The 20,873-nt window shown below is 40.9% G+C and overlaps 1 protein-coding gene across 1 annotated transcript; it reads right to left on the bottom strand.

Moving 5' to 3' along the window:
* Positions 1–1,511: 1,511 nt before the first annotated feature.
* Positions 1,512–18,963, bottom strand: calcoco1a (calcium binding and coiled-coil domain 1a). The gene is made up of 16 exons (XM_015967913.3): positions 18,825–18,963; positions 16,757–16,775; positions 16,566–16,718; positions 16,377–16,479; positions 8,638–8,840; positions 8,265–8,477; positions 8,019–8,167; positions 7,882–7,951; positions 7,651–7,806; positions 7,306–7,560; positions 7,029–7,154; positions 6,792–6,887; positions 5,858–5,945; positions 5,430–5,674; positions 5,017–5,108; positions 1,512–2,358 (listed from the first exon to the last, which is right to left on the bottom strand). Exons 3-16 carry the CDS (start codon positions 16,695–16,697, stop codon positions 2,331–2,333), a joined length of 1,956 nt encoding a protein of 651 aa, XP_015823399.3. The 5' UTR covers positions 16,698–16,718; positions 16,757–16,775; positions 18,825–18,963; the 3' UTR covers positions 1,512–2,330.
* Between the last annotated feature and the right edge of the window lie 1,910 nt (positions 18,964–20,873).

Genomic DNA, 20,873 nt, shown 5'->3' with positions numbered 1-20,873 from the left:
CTGGGTTTTGATGTGTTTAAAAAAAGGAGAGATGAATGATGCGAGGCCTGGAGTTGCAGGGTCATAACTGAAATAGCTCATTTCACCGTGGGACTCCTGCTTGGGTCAACACAGACAAAAAAGGACCTCTTCCACGTTTGCAGTGAATCCGCAGAGAGCTAGAAATGAGTCGAGACAAAAGAAGAGGTGAAAGGAAGGTGAAAATGTGTTTCAAGTGTAAAGACCATAAATTTAACACCTTCCCCCATGTGAGCAGCAAGTTAGACCGGCGATCTCAGAGAAAAAGGTAAATTAGTGACAGGAAGCGTGGCAGACAGGAAGAAGGAAATAAACGAGACCAGGTAAAGAAGGGAGGCGGTTTGAGGAAGATCTGGACAGGAAGGTGTTGGTGGAAGTGATAAAAACTGGGAGATGTGTTCTGGCCTCTGGGTCTTCATATCTTTTACATTTCTAATTAAAAGAGATAAAGAGTGAGGGAGTCATCAATCCCACAGTGATTTCCCAGTTAAGGTTTTAGAGGGGGCTGTAAACTAGGCAGCCCGGCATCATTGATTTTATAATTAGCTATCGTCACCCCAGACTTAAGATGGGGAGGCTGGCTGGGTGGGGGTGGGTGGGGGTGTACAAGGCAGAGCAGAATGGTAGGAAGGCACAAGGAGGAAGATGATGATGAGGCCAGCACAGAAGGAAGCCAAGGATGAGAGAATTCAGTATGAGACGAAGAAATGAACGAGCCAAAAAAGATGTGGGGATTTCCAGCTGACGATCAAAAGACTGTAATAATATTTGGCCGGAAAAAGCACATTAGCCCAAGTGATGAATACATTTTATTATGCTTAGCCCAAACCTGTTACATGACTGAAAAGAAAATAACACACAGGGTGGCATTCACACACACATTATAATAAATCATAAGGCAGGAAGCACTCTCAGTGGACAAAACTACAACTTCCTTCAGACATAAAGCAGGAAAACAAACACAAAGTGTGGGCTGTCATCTGATAAAGACCTAAAATCTTTAGTCTTCTATATAGTCAGACATGAAGGATAAACACCAATAAAAACAAAAACGTGGACAGATTTGAACTTTTCTGACTTCAGTCATCCCCATCTCATTCCAATCTTTTGCACATTTTTACACCAAACTTCACCAGCTGGTCTAACATCAAATCTGAGTAGTTTTCATGGGAGCATTCGGAATCAGAAATTAAACTGAAAACCCAGATGAAGGATGAGTAGCTAAAGCACACACGCCTTACACACAAAACATTATCTAAATACTCTTCTGTAGTAAAAACAGGTGCAAAAATCAGCAGATAAAATCAAACATCAGGATATTTATCATAAAATCATCTCAGCAGAGCACGGGGAGTTTAGTAAGCTACACATAAACTGAATCTAAACCCGAACATAGTCCACTTGCAGCATAACTCACGTTAATTATAAATAGAAAACCATGAAAAATGCATATAGTATTGATTTAAAAGTAGGCAGCAGTTTTTATTAGGCAGTATAGTGCCAGGGGGTGGGTGGGGGGAGCACATGCACTGCATCAGGACATCTAAAGATGATTTTCTTATAACATCAGGCACAAATTTCAAATTGCATGACTGAATTTTGATTTTAGATCAACTATAATAGAGGCAGAAGCTACCTTTTGGAATTAAATTCATAAAAAGCAAAGTCTTGGTTCATTAACAGATAAAAACGGCAGCTGATTAAGAGAGCCTAAAAGCATCGATTTAAAAAGATATGCGGCATTTACCTCAACAGACATTAATAAGTTCACTTATTCAAAGTTTTAAGCAAATCTCTGCTTCACTAAATCACTCAACTGCACCTGCACCACAAACAGCTGTTAGTGTTCACAAGAAAGTGCGTTTGAATCTAAAGTTTTAAAGAAACGAGGGAGAAATGTGATGTCACAGAGCAACAATACGGCAATATTTTATTCTTTTGCATCAATAGTTGATGCTGCCATGAAGTTTCCCCCAAAAATGTAATGCTTGATCAGATTTTGCTGTGATTTCCTAAGAAGACGAGTTTGCACAAAACATCATAATTACAGCGCCTGCCGCGGCTCCTAATCACAATCCCATAAAAACGACATTACATCCGTCGTAAAGCTCTCGACACAGCAATGATTCAACTAAATCCTTTCCTTCCACGGCTCTGAAACATCAGAGTGGAGACAAAAACCATCTAGAGAGGGAAAAAATGAGGCTGGCTTCAGATATAAAGTTATTGCATATTAACATTGTGTTTGTGTGCTTGGAGGTTCCACAACAAACTTCAAAGTCCTCTTGTTGTCGTAGCTGGATGTCCTCTCGTCACCATAGGGAAGTGTCAGCCAGATCACTGGAGGAAGGCACAAAGCAGAAAGTGTGTGTTAAAATTCAAAAGAACACACACACACACACACACACACACACACACACACACACACACACACACACACACACACACACACACACACACACACTGGTTGAATAAGGAGGCTAAGACTGCAGGAGCAGCTGAGTGGGAGAATGAGAGCCTTAACGATGCTGAAAATTGGCCCGTGACTATGGCACACCCCTCAGGTAAATCATTGCTACAGCTTGCTGTCAAATTGTCTGTCCCCTCGTCCTCCCATCTTACCCCTCCAACTCTGTCTCCAACAGTCTCCCCCGCTTCACCCTGACTCAACTTCTTTTATGAGCACATATTCAAAACTTCCATCTTCCAGCCACAGCGAGCCTGTCACAGTAAATAACGGCCCGCGTTTTGCCCGTGAGCATTTGCAGGCTCTGAATTCAGTGAGAAGCTTCCTCTGTGAGGCCAGAGAGGCAAAGTAACAAACTGTGCTTCAGTTCGTATAATTAATACGTTCTTCCACTTTGGGAATCATTTAGAGTGTCACTTTTAAAATCCCGGGAGAAAACATATTTCTTACTCCACCGCGTTTTGACGTGAGCTGGTTTGCAGGAGTTTATTATCCACACAAATCAACTCACGAGCTCTTAAAGTACAGCAGAAGTTTAAAACCAGTCATCATGACGGAAAGATCCCTACAACTTTTGGATTAAAACCAACTGGCAACACTTTACAATAAGGTTCCCTTTATTAACATTACTTAGTGCATTATTAAACATTAATAAACAAAGGGTCTCTTTAGTAACACGTTACTGTTTACTATCAAGTGTGCTTAAGGTTAGGATACATGGCAAGGCAGAATGTCTAATTGGTAATGCATCACTTAACATTATTATTAAGCAGTTTATAATACTTTATGAAATAGTTTATTAATGCTTAATAATGCACTAAGTAGCGTTAATAATGGGACCCTTATTGTGAAGTGTTACCAAACTAATTTTCTTATCTGTTTTTCATCATTAGATATTTTCCTGCACCAAAACATCAGACTGTTGAGTGTTAGAAAGTCCTCATTTCTGCCTAAGATGCTATAAAACTAGTAATTAATTTGCTAAACCATCTGTGACATTTATTATTTTGAGGTCACAAAACTAAAGTAGCAATGGCAAATCTGCAAAACAATCTAGCTTTTAAAGGGCAAGTCACCAGGGTCTAACTCCACTCCCATTTCCTGTTTGAAAAATACGCCACAAGGAGGCATTGACTGGCAGACCGAGAGGCCGGAGCCTCTAACAAAACAAGCACACACACAGGCTCACAGCGGCATTGTGACATCATATGGTATCAGCTAATGCCATAGTGTACATCCACTAGCGATGTCAGAGTTAAATTAAAATGTAGTGCATAGTTTTTACCTGAATACTAACAGTTTTAGGCAAAATATTAAAAGTTTAACTAAGATGCACTAAAGTACTAAATTATTGGCTACACGTGTCTACAGCACGATCAGACACTCGTTTATGTAGTTTATCAGCAAAAAATGTTTATTTGGGGTGACTTGATCTTTAAACACAAACACCTCACACCTCCTGTTGGCTAAGCCACACCTCCATGATGTAGGAAAGCACAGCAACAGGAAACGAGAGAGAGCCAAACAGCAGTTGCAATTTTCTAGGTCCAAACGTCTTTTGCTTTCCACAACTCAAAATGTTGCTTTTCCTTTTGGGACTCGGTGAGACAGACAACCGGATGGTCCAATCGCTGGTTCCAAACCAAGCCGTGTTATTGGCTGATATCTTTAGACAAATGTGAGAGAACCGCTTCACTATTTTTTTTTTAAACTTCAGTGTACTGTATATGTTTACAGAACTAGAGGTCGACAGATATTGGTTTTTCTATTGCGGACGCAGATATGTAGGAGGCATGGTAAGCGGATGCACTGCAGGTTTTCAAGGGCCGATTTTCACAGCCATTACCAAGACATTTTCCACCTTATCTTCATGCTAAAATGTCACTAATAACATCAGTTGATGCACAAAATATCTGAAGCTGAATGAGATTTGGAACTCTGAATTTAACCAACTGTTCAATCTTAACTTTGTGCACTGCTCACTGTTACAGACAGCTAAATAAAATAATTTTGAGTATTTATTATGCAGATGTTATTAGTGAACATAAAAAAAAACATTTAAACAAAAATCTGCAACAGCACCGGGCAGGAGGCTCCTGACTTTAAATCGGCTTCACTGATATCGACCGATACAATATATAAAAAAACAGTAAATATCAGCCCGATACATCGGTCTACCCCTAGTTAGAACGTTGTTAAAAAAACGTTTTGAGCTATCTTGTTTTGCAGATATGCCATTGTAGCTTTAAATACATTAAAAAATCAGTAAAAACACAAATACAGCAGTGAAAATATGCTCGTAAATATGAGTTTATGCATTCAGGATCCCAGGGGTCAACAGAGAAATAAACCCTGCAATCGCCAACTTAGCTCGTTATTATCAGACTGATGCATCAACGTGTCGATTTTTATTGTTGAGAATAACGAGGGCAGTTTAGCCTAATTTGGAACACATAATATAAACGTAAACATCAGTAAAATGTTCCAACTGTAACTGGAGCGGTTCTTAAATTTCATGTGGGAGTTTGTACCTGAGAACATTATCCTTGTAGTCAGCCAGCAGAAGGGCCGTTTCCTCTCCAGAGCTTTTCCTTCCACACGGAATTGGATCAGATTCCTCCTCCTACACACACACACACACACACACACACACACACACACACACACACACACACACACACACACACACACACACACACACACACACACACACACACACACACACACACACATGCTTAACTCATATCTCTCCAGCGGCTATTACAGACTAATAACTTGTCAACTAGCAACCTAATTGCCTCCATGAGATAATGTCCGTATCAAACGACCCGCTGCCCGTGTTTAACTGGTGTGCTTTGCTATTAGCATGAAGCCGTAGCTCATTTTCAGTATCACATATAATTAAACTATGGCCACGATGAACGGATCTGATAGGGCGTCTCACCGAATCCGAGCTGTGTGCCTGAGAGTCGGCGGTCTGGTGTGGCAGGGAGAGCGGGGCCGGCTGGTTGATGACGACCGCGCTCCTGTTCACGTCCCTGGGGGAGGAAGGGGGGGTTGACAACAACATGGAGTCGTGCTGACCCTGCTCACATAAGCTGTAGTGTCCCAGAGTTCTGGGGGAATGGAGGAGCTGCAAAGCCTCGGGACTCTCATCCTCAGAGTCAGATAAGGCAGCGTCAGGACATCCTGCCATAAAGATTGGTCAGAGAAAGACAAAGAAAAAGAAGGGAAGGGGGAGTCACTCTTCCTCTTGTTTCCACACACAACACGAGCCCCTCTGAGCAGTATTTAGTGCTGCTCCTGAGTGATAACACTTTTACTGTTCACATCTGCAGGGCGTACAACAGATTGATGTGCTGCTCAACTCACCTGTGGAGGCGACGGGAGCCGCGTCCCACCCGGCGCTGGTCACTGTTCCCACCTTCTGCTCCAGCTGACAGATGTACTCCATCAACTCCTGCAAGACAGATTACAAGGATCACATCACAAACCGGGGCAGGACTCCGATAACGGCTTCAGCAGCCATCACCCTTACAACCCTTATGACACCTGACAGCTTCAAACCAAAGTCACATAAAACTGCTACTCCATCAACACAAAAATACAACTTTTATTATTACATAAATACTGCTGTCACTCTACACTACGTACCTGAATCCTTATTTATTTATTTGATGTGCTATAGTGATGTGTGCTTGCTGCTGAAATGCAGCAGGACTCTTGAGTTTACAAAACAGATTTCCTTATTTTTTTGGCAGACGTGAAATTAGTTAGAAGCAAACTCTGCAGGCACATTAACAGCCCCAGAGCCAGCTGCCCTGAAAAACCCACCATTTTATATTGCACTATAAACAATTTATACAGCACAATAACAAGAGTGTAACAACAGAGAGAGGATCCACAACACCTGGTATTTTCACCGTACTTGTAAACCTGCAGGTTGGCATTAGGATTTCTCTAAAACCAAGATTTAAAAAATAAAAATGAAGTTAACAGCAAACATCATTCTATTGTCGAAATTTAAGGTTGAGCTGTGACACCAAATGTACCAAACTGTAAATAAATATACTTCATAGAACAAATGTCTGCAGGCATGCATGTCTGCAATAATATGCAAACATGGGTGATCAACCATAGCATCACACTTCAATGCTTCTCCACACAAGATGATCTCAGTTTAAAAACTCGGGCATGAAAGTCGATGTGCATTCGTTCAGTAAGTGCCAGCCCTTTATTTATAACGTGCAAACTCTTCTGCACCCAGAGTCTTTGTGAGAACTTGGGACATAAACCTGATTTTGACCTGTTTCTCTGCCTGCAGCTGCTCCTTCTCCTTCTGTGCGACCCTCAGGCAGGACTTCAGCTCCTGGAGCTCCCTCCGGGTTTCACTCAGTTGAACCTGCAGCCCAGAAATCATAAACATCTTAAAGTGACAAATGAGGTGTGAACACGTCCCATCAATCCCACTAGAGCTTGTGACATCATGTCCTTCTTGTTGCTATCAAGTCTGTGTTTATTTATTTTGTGCACGTTTTCTCACTCGATTGCAATCTTTTTCTCTTCCAAGCTCAACCTCCAGCTTCACTCGCTCCATCCTTTCCTCCTGCAGCCTCTCCTCCACCCTCTGCATCTCTGTGTTAAGCTTCTCTAAGCGATCATGGTCCCTCTGTCCGTGCAACACACACAGAAACACACACTATGAAACACTTTCTCTGCCACATGTCCACCTATTACCTGAGGCAAGGAAGTAGCTTAACCGTGTGTCATATCTCAACTTGACTCATGTCCCTAATTTCTGCAGGTTTAATATTCCGTACCTCTGCAGTGCGCTGCAGACTTTCTCTCTCCTGCTCCCAGTGGGTGCTTTCTTTTCTTAGGTTCATAGTTACATCTGCGAGTTGAAGAGTGAGCTGGGCAGCCTGCAGACGAGCCTGGTGCAGCTCGGCATGCCCGTGGTCCCTCTGCGACACCATGGTGCTCAGATCTCTCTTTAAGCCCACCGCGGTGCGCTCACTCATGTGAAGATGCTCCCGAAGGCTCCGCATCTCTTTCAGCGACGCTTCGTTCTCCGCCTGTCGACAAAGCACGAGTGTGTTACATGATTCATTTTACACATTCACTTGAAGCCCCAACCGTACAAGCGTGTTTGGAATATGTCTGACCTCCTTCCTGTGAGCGGTGGTGAGTTTCTGTGTGAGGGTGGTGATGGAGTTTTGGAGCTGCAGGACGCTGGTGTCTCTCTGTGCCAGGGAGTTTCTGAGACTCTGGAACTCCTTAGAGAGACTTTTGAGCTCCACCTCTGTCTGCTCCAGCTTGGACTTTGAGATGGACAAAGAAGAAAAATCAAACACGGGCAGAGAGGAGTCCAGCAGACGTGGCTGTTCAGAAAATACCTGCAGGCTCTTCCTTTCATTCTCCTCTTCTTTCCTCAAGGCCACAGCTCTTTTGGCTCTTTCCTTCATCCTGCACAAAATTACTTGTCAAAAACAACCAAACTACTTAGATTAATCTAGAGAAGAAACCAACCAACCTCTCCAGCTCTGTTTCTTTCTCCACAGTCCTCTGAGTCAGGGTTTTGATGTCCTCCTCCAGCTCTCTTATTCGCACTTCATTTTCCTTCTTGGCACTCATTAAAGCAGCTTTCTCCTGGGCTAGAGACTCTGCCAAAGCCTGCCCGTCCTAACACACCAGAGATATTTTATTATGAATATAAGTAACATATCTTAGTAGAGGAACGCTTTTCACTGCAAAAGTGAAGGGAAAAGTCTTAAGCCACCTCCTGCTTCCTTTCCAGCTCCTCCATCTTTTCTCGACTCCACATCAATTCCTCCTTCAGCCGGGCGAGATCACATTCCAACCCTCTTCGCTGTCTGTCCCAAGCCTCCTTGGCCCTCTTAAAGTCATCCCTCTCCATCTCCTTTTGCTTTTTTAACACCTCCTGCTCGTGCAACAGCTCAGCACGCACTTGCAGGCACTCCTGCAGTCGACTCTGTCCAGAAACAGGGAAAACATTCTTGTACTAAATTGGCTGCGTGAGATACCAGAGCCAACTCAACAGGACGAGTGTCTTCTCAACACTCATTACTTATGCAAAGCTGAAGACATACTGATCCATTTTCACATCAAGCTTATTTATTGTTAATGCTCACCTGCAGCAGTTCAGCTCTTGGTACTACCAACAGCATGTCTATGCCTCCATCCTCACCGTGGGACACTTCCTCGAGTGTCACCAGATCGTCAAGCGGCTTTGGTGCACAGAAGGTGAATTTGGAGCTGCGGGAGCACACGTCCCCTTTAGCATCAATGTATACAAACTCATACTCTTGGGAGCTGGGTTTGGGCAGGTACGAGGCTAAAAGCAAAATAAAAGTTTGGTTGAAACAATTAAAAATAGAATATACAGAGAGTCAGGTTTGCAGCTAGGCCTTTACCACCTAAGACACTACAATGTGGAAATGGTGCCGATTATGGTCTGGTATTTGAAACTATTTAAAACATTCTGCAGGAATTATGCCTTAAAAGCTGCAATCTGGCAAAAAGCAATCCATAAACAATAACAAATATAGCACAGCTCATTGTGTTACTTTTGAAGCCATAGGAGCTTCAGACTGCTGCTTTTGTTACTCCCTGTAGTGGCTAGCTGGGCTACATTGTTAATGCTAGCTTGTGTGTACACAAGAGCAATAAATGGGGATTTAATTTATTTTATCACTCGCATTCCTTCTACCAGTTTTGCAATGTTTTCAAAATGTCTGCTCAAGAAAAAAAATGTTACTTGCTGATAGTTGTGTAATGTTACTGTTGAGTTAGGTTGCTGTATTTTATATCTACAATAAAGGGGGCTGCAGCCCCAACAACACCCCTCTTTCTGTGTGGGTTTGTCACTGTCTTACAGAAATACTCAAGAGCTTTCATAAAAAGCTTAGAACAACAAAGTCTTCCTATTTACAGATGAAAAGAGTTATTTCCTAAGTATTTGTAAAGCATGTTTTTTTAGGATGCACGGTTACATCTACCTCTAAAACAAAAATGTTCCAATAAAATCACAAATGAATCACAAACTGGCACCACTTGGTATATTGCAGCCTTTAAAAAAGGATTGTTATAGAAGTAATAAATAGATGAGGAACGTTGTAAAATACGTTCTAAAAGATTCCAGCCACTAGTGGCAGTAAATCTGCTCAGGCTAAGAAAAAATGTGATCTTAAATATAATTCAGATTTACATAGTTTTAAATAAAAATAGTGCCAGTCGTTGAAGCATGACTGGTTGCACCAACCTGGGACTCCTCCCATGTTGATGTTTACAAAACCAGGTGGAACACACTAAACTGATGAAAAGCACGTTGACTTCTCCAAACAGCTCCATAAACGGGGTCAGCGGGAGGCTCACCAGCAGTTAAAACACCTCAAAACATTTTAAAATCTAATGAGAAACTACACCAGACGCTAAAAGTGAAAACACTCTTCCTGACAGATTTAAGATGCTTTGGTACACAAACACACGTGCAAAACATTAGATTTAAAGGCTGTAAATCGCCCTGAAATAAACTTTGCAATGACTTAATTGCAAGAAAAAAAAATTATAAACTGGGTTATTTTATGGCAGGTTATAAATTTCACAGAAATCACTTGTCATCACAAGAAAGCACAGGAAAAAAATGACTATAAAACAGATTAAAACCCATTAAACTAAATACAAAAACAACTTCCCTTTTATTTTCTGCTTAAACTTTGGTTAAATCTTTAAATTCTTGACTCTGTAATTTAAAATGATGTTACGCCTCACCCATTCTATTCAGACCACAGGACTATCCGTACTAATAAACAAGATAACTGCTATTATGTCCTGCTGCACTGGTGGTACCTTTGTATTTAGAGAAGGAAATTAGGATTTTCTGTTTTATTTGCTTTCCACACATGCACGAAAGATGGAAACAAAATCTCAGATTCAACCATTCTTTATGAGCTGTGTGCATCAGCCTCAGTCACCGTGGAGACAGATGTTCCTCTCAATCACTGCTAAGGATAAGCTACATGTGCTTGTGTTTGACTTTGTTTTCTGACTGCATGCTGAAGTTATTCACTGTGCCTCAGGTCAATGGCACACCTGCTTCACACGTGTCCCCCTGCACCCCCCCCTCGAAGACTCAGGCTCAGCTACCTCTCATACTGAGGACAAAGTGAACAGTGTGTTCCTGTGTGAGCCACTGCCTTTGTCATCCTCATTACTGTAGACATGAATTCATACGTGACAAAGACTTTCTGTGTTAGAGACCAAACCAAGCAGGGTATTTGTCTTCTGCACGTGATGTTTTTTCTTCTTTTTATCTATAGAAGCTTTTAAAACAAAAATAAGTTCTTCCCATTCTCAGAAAATGAGAAACTAATTGTGTTTAACATCAGTTTTGACAGATTTATGTGCTGAGCTGGTCTCTTACTAGCCTAGAAATCTTGACCAACCATGGCTATAAAAGATGTTGCTCTGCTAGTTGGTCCATTGTAGCCTAAGCAGGTTATCTTTTGGCCTGATCAGTTTTGTGTCTTGCCAATCACAGCGCTCCATGTTTATGTTTATTTATTTGGCAGACGCTTTTATCCAAAGCGACTTACAATTTATAACCTATAGGGCATGTTGTGATCTGTGGGGGAAACCAGAGTACCCAGAGGAAACCCACGCATGCATGGGGAGAACACGCAACTCCACGCAGAAAGGCCGCAGCCGAGTTTCGAACCTGCAACCTTCGTGCTGCGAGGCAACAGTGCTAACAACTGCGCCACCATGCAGCACATGTTTAATGGGCGGGCATAACACAGCTTAATTGGCTCTAGCGCTGTCGAATTTGAAAGACAACCACGGATCCCCCCACCCCCCTCTACGACTGGGTTGTTTCAAAGGCTCATATTTACACAAGGATAGCCAGCTAATGTCCAGCAAAAAATATTTGCAATAACAGCAAATGTTATGAGCAGTGTTTGGAAGTGACTTTTAGCAGCAACTATTAATTAATTACTCTTATGAGGTAACTTAGCTGTTTTTGGTGCATATTTAAAGGTTTTCACCACACATTTGTCCGGTGTGTCACTGAATGCTGATGCAACTGTCCATTTACAAAATAAATGAGAATAAGGAAAGAAATATTGCTTGAGGACATTTATGCATAGAATCCTGTTAACAGCTCTGGAAGGATTTTCCCTCTTTCAAATGGGGGCGACTAAAATAACTTTACATAAATTATTTTCTGATTAACAGGGTGAACCATTGCGTAGGGATAATGGGGCCAGTCGTTCACTGGGTTGGGTCTTACCTCACTGATGGGTGCTTTTGTTTGAAGCTGGGTGATGTTGCATCTGAAAAGTGGGTTTGAATTATGGAGTGCCACAAGGATCCATTCTTGGACCACTTCTGTTTTCCATTTATCTGCTGCCCCTGGGCTCAATATTTTGAAGACACAAGATTAGCTTTCATTTTTATGCGGACAACTGCCAGGTGTATGCTCCCATGAGACATGGGGAAACAAGCTCACTTCCGTGATTTATATAATGTATCTCAGAGGTAAAGATTGACTGACACTCAAATTTCTGAGTCTTAATGAAGGTAAAACTGAGGTTATCCTCTTCCATCTAAATGGTTCCTCTGATTGCCTCATCGGCCAAGCTTAGGAAGCTATTACGAATCTTGGGGTTAAAGTGGATGATGGTCTCACCTTCGAAAAGAAAGTTAAAGGGATGCTTTGTTCATCTGTGCCACATCTCTAGGATTAGACCTGTCTTTTCAAAAGCTAACTTAGAGAAGGTCATTCATGTGTTTGTGATCATGCGGTTGGATTATTGTAATTCCCTGCTTGTAGAAGCAAACCAAGCATCTATTGCTGCAGTTGGTCCACAACGCTGCAACAAGATTGCCGACAGAGGCTAATAAGAGAGAACATATCACTCCTGTTCTGGCTATGCTGCATTGATATATATATATATATATATATATATATATATATTTTATTTATGTAAATAAAACTGCTGATGATGTCTGTCTCTGATCTTCCTGCATCTCCCAGTCCACCAGAAAAACTCCTGCCTGCTTCCTTCTTTTTCACCTCACAAGTAACTTTTTAACTAGCAGATCAAATTGATCTATTGACCGCAAAAAAAGCGGAGTGTGCTCTGCGCTGCCCGGCTGCGCCAGTGACGAGCACTGCAGTGGGGGCAGCGCAAGCGTGTCCACACGTCATGCTCAAATACAGACAGAACTTACCAGAGAGAAAATGAACGGACATGAATGACTGTGTTAATTATATATTTTTTGGTAAAGCCACTTAGAAATATAGAAAATGTTACTGTGGCCGTGGGCAGAACGCAGCTGGAGTTCATGAATAATCAGCAGTCTTCCTGCTGCTCTCTGCATCTCTGCTCAAAAGAATCCCCGCTAGCTGAGTAGGGCTGCAACAACGAATCGATAAATTCGATGAAAATCGATTACTAAAAGCATTGGCAACGAATTGCGTCATCGATTCGTTGTGTTGCGCAACTCTTCCAAAAGCCCCCTCCCCTCCCGCCCGCCGTTGCGCGCAGACCAGTGGAGAGCTGGCAGGTGTTTGGAAGAGGAACATGGCAGAAGCAGCGAGACCCCAAAAAAGTAAAAACTTCTAAAGTTTGGGAGCATTTTCAGTTAAATCAGGCGAAGACATGCAATGTTTGTAGGTCAGACTTAGCATGGCACGGGGATACTACGGTGATGATGCAGCGTCTTAAACGCAAGCATGTCAGAATCATCAGCGAGGAAGGAGAGAGCTCGGTGTCCGGGTAAGTTGAAAACTTTTCAAAAGTGATTCACCCAAGCCCCGGATTATTACACAGGCTAGACATGCCCTAAGCTCGTTAAAAAAAGTCTATAAAATTGTAAGCGCAACGCTATTAGATAGGCGGGGGGGGGGGGGGGGGGGGGGGGGGACTCGCACCGCTGCGAACCGGTTCCGCCGTCACATTCCCGCAGAAACTGGTTGATCACACCGGGGCCAGACTACTAACATGTGGCTTTACAACCACAATGTCCTCAGAAGCGAAAACATTTTTAAAAGGGAGGGAGGAGTCCTAACTGTTGCTGCAGGTGTGTTGTGTGAGTGCAGTTATACACTGGTTAATATATTTTTGGGTTCAGTTGCTTTCATGTGGCCTAATGTGAGTCTATTTGGGATCATTGGAATGATCAGCAGCATTTCTTGATGTGACTTTATGGCAGTTGCCCAGGGCATCATCGCAAGGAGGATGGCATTCATTTACTTTTGTTTTATTTGGTATTTTTTCAGTCATTTTTGGAAATAGTGATTAATTTTGATTAATTCACAGCCTATGTTTAATTACATTTAAAAATTAGTTGTTTGACATCCCCAATTATAATAAATGTCTACAGATGAGATCAAACAAAACAGATGAGAATTGCCCTTAAAGAGCAAGTCATTCCCCAAATAAACTTTTTTTGCTGATAAACTAAATAAACGAGTGTCTAATCGTGCTGCAGACACGTGTCGTCAATAATTTGGCACTTCAGTGCATCTTAGTTAAAATTTAAATATTCTGCCTAAAACTGGCAGTGTTGTGCCGTTGTCCATACCATACCATTTTATTTATAAAGCGCATTCAACATGGCATTACAACCAGACAAGGCGCTGTACATTAAAAGATTACAGTTAATTAACACGTTCAGAATGACATTTAAAGCATAGTTTATAAGAAAAAATGAAAACAAGAAAATACTAGAACTAACAGTCGTAAAACACTAAAAACACAAAGGAATGTGAAACAACAGGTAAAAACATATGAAAGAACCACAGTAATACAGATGTTAATTATAGTGCATTCTATTGTAGAAAGAATGCGGTAAAAAAAATGTCAGGTAAAAACTCTGCACTGTATTTTAATTTAAATCTGCCACCACTATTGGCTAAGAAGTATGCTATGATGTAAACTGGTACATTATGATGTCACAATGCTGTCGTGAGCCTGAGTGTGTGTGTATATGTTAGCGGCTCCGCCCTCTCGGTCTGCCAGGCAACAGCATGCGTTGCATTTTTCAAACATGAAGCGGGAGTGGAGTTAGACTCTGGTAGGGGTTGACTTGCTCTTTAAGTTGTTTAACTTGGACCAAGCATTTTAGGTCACAGATAGGTGTAGCTTAGGGTCTCTGTCTGTACACCTTATAAGACAATTTAGGTGATGGCATGTTGTTTTTCTGCTATTGAACTGTTTTCTAATAATGTTGTGTTTAATAAAGTGAAGGAAGGAGAAAAATAACGTTTCCCTAGCAGTTTTTAAAAATGTCCCTATGTAATCCGATTAATCGATTAATGGTGTCAAGACCCCATCCGATTAATCGATTATCCAAATAATCGTTTGTTGCAGCCCTATAGCTGAGTCCATATAAATAATATAATATAGGTAGAACCTGGATCTTTTTTGGTCTCCTTCTGGGTGTGAAAGTTAAGGGCATCAGGGGAGCCTGACAACCTTTAAGGAGAACCAAGTTGCTCTCCTGTAATTTGAACCCAGTATCCGAGTCCGTATCGGGGCTTGGATCGGGAAGTAAAGCCCGAGTCCCGATCGAGTCTGAAACCACGTGATCGGGGCCGATTTCCGATCATGTGATCGGATCGGGACATCCCTAAGCACAATACTGGTCATTAGGGTTGTCACGGTAACCGGTATAGCGGTAAACCCCGGTAAAAAAGTTGACAATAAAAATAACCGTCCAGTTTTTAAAAAACTATATTATCTCGGTGGGTTTACCGTGGCCGCGGTTTCGGCGCGATGACCCTTACCAGCCACCGTCGCTTCAGCTGAAGTTCCCGCGGTGCGCACACGCACTTTTTAATTTGCAACGGCACCAAAACTTTGAAGCTGAAATAATGGCCGAAGGAGGAGACGGCAGCGCCCAGGACATCCAACAGCCCTCAAAGAAGACTAAATCGGAAGTATGGGCATATTTTGGATTTCTGAAAAATGCTGAGGGACAGTTAATAGAAGACTGCTATCCCGTTTGCAGAACGTGCAGGAAACAAGTGTCTGCAAAAGGCAGCAACACTTCGAATCTAATGGCACATCTGCGTGACCATCACCCACGTCTCTAGAGCCAGTGCAAGGTAAGTTAACATTAGCATTTTAGCTTAAATGCATGACGCGAGGACTTTTGGTTGAGGGAGAATGCAACGAGTCACTATATACTGCAGCCGCAGCGTCCTCTGCCAGCATTTAAACCGTGTCACGGACACCCTGTTGCTGGATGAAGCATCTTATTTGTTGATGATGAAGAGAAATATACAATTAGTTCCTTGTCATTGATTTGTTTACTTATTCAATGCCATTTATACTTGAACATTTGGATTTGATTACATAGTGTAGTAGTTATTTTAGTAATTTGTTTAAAGTGGCTATTTGTTTTAAATACATATTTTTTAAGGTTGACTTGTACAGTGCTCAAGTCAAGTGTGGACTGGAGTTTTAGATTTTCATTTTGATAATGAAGAAAACAAGTATATGAGAAAACAAGTGGTGTTTCTTTGATTTGTTTACATATTGTTTATGTTTTGAATGTTTGGATTTGTATAATTTAAACCTGCACTGACTACTGTAACATGTTCCAGAAAAATAAGCTATTTGTTCCTTTACTTGTGAAAAGTTGCACTTTTGCTAAGGCTTTGTGTTATTTTAGGTTTAATAAACACTGTTAAACCTTTTCAGAACTATTTCAGTTTGTGTAGAACAGGACTATCAATGCTTTCTGAACATATGCAACACCGTTTAAAAAATACCGCGATAATACCGAAAACCGTGATAATTTTGGTCACAATAACCGTGAGGTTAAATTTTCATACCGTGACAACCCTACTGGTCATTACCTTGAAACTGCACACAGCAGTTATTATCTGTGCCCTCCTGGTAATCCGCCGGGGTCAGAGCCCAAACAAATGTCTCGTAGTCCTTCACTGACGTCCATCCCACCTGACAAACATAACATTCTTACCATGAATTTTAAATAAACCTTTTATTTATCAGATTTTTGTAACGGCTGTGAAGGATAACATTACCTTGAAGAGCCCAATCCAGTCACTGCTGGTCCAGCTGTGCTGTGAGCTTAAGGTGTAGTGGCAATCTACTCTACTCTCCGGGAAGTAAATGCAGCCCACATTTCTAAACTCCACCTGCCAAGTCTTATCCATGGCAACACACACACACACACACACACACACACACACACACACACACACACACACACACAAAGCCAGGCAAGGCTGTTCCTAAAGGAAGAAAAAGAAATATATGATCATTTATCTCAAGTTCAAGGTTGATACTGTCATGTTTGGTTTGCTGAGCTGAATGTGAACGAGGTAAAAGGTGACAGCTGGTGAGCAACACTGAGCAAGCAGGAGTCGGTGAAGACACTAGAGCTAAACCTCTCTGACAGGAAGGGCTTTGAGCAACATGGCACATTATACGTTTGTGGCAGTGGTTATGTTGGTCATGGTAAAACTCACCGCGCTTCTTCATGAGCAGTACAAAATTTCTAGGCTCTCCCGACATGTTAGAAGACTCAGATTACACAGACATGGTATGAATCCTGCAACTGCCTAACACAAAGCATTATTACTTTAGCGTTATGTCAAATTTGACCTCCAGCATAGATCAGATGTCTAGAAAATAAAATGCTTCCCAATAAAATACAAGTCAACAATAACAAGGTGCAGGTTTTATAAAGTTTTAGTTTATTATTTGTGATTTCACTTCATTAGGGAGATTATTTACTGAGAGGGCCACTCTAAACTTGCATGTGAAGGGTAAATTGTATTTACATATCTTAAAGATAATTACAGATCAGGCAGGAAAATTTACAGCAGCTTTTTGAGGAATCCTATTACACCGCAATGCTTGAGGGCTATCGCAGGCAGGTTTAACATATAATAGTTAGGCAGCAAAATATCTTTCATCATATCTATAATTAAATATTTAAAATATCCCAAATGTAGAGGCTGATCCCAAAATTAGCTTTTTAAGTGAGTTGATATTATGGGAAAATCTAATCCGATGATCCTGAAAAACTGACAGCTAGAAGGCCTAAGATTTTTTCTTTTCTTTTTGATGAAAGCAACGTTTTGAGAAATTTATGATTTCTTAATTTCTATTTCTGACCATGTCTGCGTGCTTGCCATAATTGTTATTCAGAATAATTCCAAGTATGCTTTCATGAAAAACAAGAAAACTTCTAAATGAGTGTATTTAGCAGAGCAGTCAAGCTAAGACTGCTCTTTTTTGTTTTATTTTGAAATGTTACATCAGTGCTGGTAAATGGGGTATTTTAAATAAATAATTTGGCCTTGATCACTACCCAGATAGCAAGCTTACATTGAAACCATATTGATTTTCCATCTGAATCATCAGAAGTGTTGATATTGAAATCTTGATTCAAACTAGATGTTGAATGAATGTTGCAAAACCGATGAATCCTGCATGAAACAGCATGATATTGTAATAATTTCTCTCAATTGAAATATAAGGGAAAATGCATTGATCTGTAGTTGTGTTGAAATTTCAATGTTTTAATATTTAGGTTATTTGAAATACAATTTTAAAGGCGTTGATCTATATTTAATAAATAAATAATGTTTCAATATTAAATTTAGGTGCAAAATTATGCTGACTATATGTTTTAACATTGACAATGCAATGTGGATTCTACATTGTTTCGATATACGCTTGCTATCTGGGTATAGACTGGTATTGGGCAAACCTAAACAAAAACATTTTGGGTGATCTGTTATTTCTGTGCATTAAACCTCTCAGGTCAACAAGTATTTTTTTCATAATGATTGATTTATAGATGCATTGCGGGGACTTTCTTATCTTGCCAGTAAATGTTAAAATATGTTAAAATACTCTGTTATTTAACTTTATTTTAGAATTCTTAAACTTTGCTTTACTTGGAAATAATATCTGGTAACGTAATAGGGTGAAATAGTATTTTAAAGTCTTAATATTGTGACTAGCATGGTTTGTAATCTGATTTTTGCATTGTTGACATTTTGATTTGATTTTATGTCACTACGGCCTGCCATACAAGGCCCAGCAGAAGCACATGTCGAATAAACACGGCCACGCGCGGCGATGCATGTTAAATAAGACAAAAATGTAATGTCAGTCACTGTAGGCAGACATTTAATTATTTATCACTGTCAGACCAGTTAAGGTGTTGCGGGCACGAATAATCAAACGGAACAACAATGCGGGCTTTGTCAACCACCTAAAATTATCTGCGCACATTTAGGTCGAGTCCTCTGCGAAGTGTCTCTTACCTTTAAACCCCTCTCCTTAAATACCAGGCTGCGTTTGAGATAATACAGCTGCAGTCCAAAAGAAAAAGGGAAATGAACGTGTCTGAGTCCGCAGCGATATCTTTTTCTGTCTGCTGCTCCAGTAACCTGAAACAATAACAAAAGACCCAAAGCAAAACGCAAGCTTGACAGCTTTCACCCCACAGAACTCTGGGAGTTGTGGTTCATTACGGAGCCAGAGCGGAGACGTCAGGTTACCGTGAAAACTACAATCCCCAGAAGGAAGGCAGAGAACACGAGAACCGCTTCACGTAACTTGATGCTGCGCTTGTTTTTGGCTTGGACCACCTAAATGTCCTCCAATGAGAAGCTAAGGAAGGGAAATGAAAAGGTAACTCCTGTGATAGAAACAGTTTTCTTTCGTATGTTTTTATCTGGGTCAGGACCACTCATGTGTTCCGATACAGGTTTACAATGGTTTGAATAGTGTGTTTGTGTTAATTTAAATCAAATTATGGGTGTACTTCTTTCGTAGGACAAGTTGGTCCGTTTACGATTTTTAATTAAGTTAAATGAAATGACGTTAAGCATTTTGTAAAAAAAATTGTAAAATAAATAAATAATTGGCCAATAGGAATAAATGTTGCCGTCAGATCGTCGGCTAGCAGTGCCTACACCACGCTCAGGACAGTCCAGACTCTTCTCATGCATCGTTCCACAAATGTGGAATGACCTACCAAGCGCTACCAGAACAGGGGCTTCCTTTTCAATTTTCAAGAAACTCCTGAAGACCCTGCTCTTCAGAGAGCATCTTCTTAACTAGCACCTTGCCTGCACCCGTCCCCCCTCTCTACTGTCCACTCCTTGTTCTCTCCTCTCCATGATTGATGTCAAGTTGTTGTTGTTGTTGTTGTTGTTGTTGTTGTTGCTGTTAGCCTCAAGGGCAATATGCCGATTATCACTTGTAAGTCGCTTTGGACAAAAGCGTCTGCTAAATACATAAACATAAATTTTGGATCATTGACCCCCCCCAACCACACACACACACACACACACACACACACACACACACACACACACACACACACACACACACACACACACACACACACACACACAGTGATATTAATCCATGTTTCCAGGAAAAAATGTGGGTTTTATTTAGACAAATTCTCCAAATTATCCAGTAATCTCACTTTTTGGATGTCAGTCAGTCCTCTCACCTCCCCTGTTTTTGCAACGTGGAGGGTGAAAAAAAAAGAGAAAAAACCAAGATGATGTTTTGATGCTGAACAGCAGATGGCAGTATACCATTTTTAAAAATTCTGTCCCTTGATTTCAGCTTTTCCCATTTAGATCGTTTTCTCTACATCTTTAGGGCTCATTAGATGACCCAACTGCCTATTAAACTGAATTTAGCTCACCCTTTAAAATATGCACTAATCCTATGTTGTACATCAGAATCTACAGAAAATGCAGACGACAAAAGCATAGAATTATCTTAACTCCACCTTTAACCAAGATAATTAAAACATTTACAATAAACCGCATAATTATTTTTGTTTTGTATTTGAGTTAAAAGTTGGCTCCCTGCAGCCACTGAAATAAAAACCTAACAGAAGATTAAATTAAAGGTTCTCTTTCAGATTTAAGGCGATCGTGGCTTGAACAACACTAAATCTTTATTATTGTTGGTGTAATATTGCCCATAGACTGCTTGTTTGTCTCTGCTTGTGCATGAGTCAGCGCATCCACATAGTACTTTACCCCTCCCTCAATTAGTAAGCCAGTTTGTCTAATTTAGTTTTTTGACAACACTGTAAGGATGCTCCATGCAATTTTACGCCAAAGGACAGTCAATGTTGAGACCCTATAAATTGCGTTTAAGTGGATTAATAGTGCGCTGAGTCTGTGAGCGCAACGTGGTGAGGGAAGTAGGGTTTCTCTTTCATTCCAGTGATTAAAAATATTGTACAGGGATGAATATCCCATGATTCACCATTGTTTACAAATGTATTATAGAACAACATATCTCGTTTAAATGTATTACATAGCTTTATTTTAAACTTA

The sequence above is a fragment of the Nothobranchius furzeri genome, chromosome 15, assembly GCF_043380555.1.
Source record: "Nothobranchius furzeri strain GRZ-AD chromosome 15, NfurGRZ-RIMD1, whole genome shotgun sequence".
Lineage (NCBI taxonomy): Eukaryota > Metazoa > Chordata > Actinopteri > Cyprinodontiformes > Nothobranchiidae > Nothobranchius > Nothobranchius furzeri.
The sequence above is the reverse complement of the archived record's forward strand: the minus strand, read 5'-3'. Positions and strand labels throughout refer to the sequence as shown.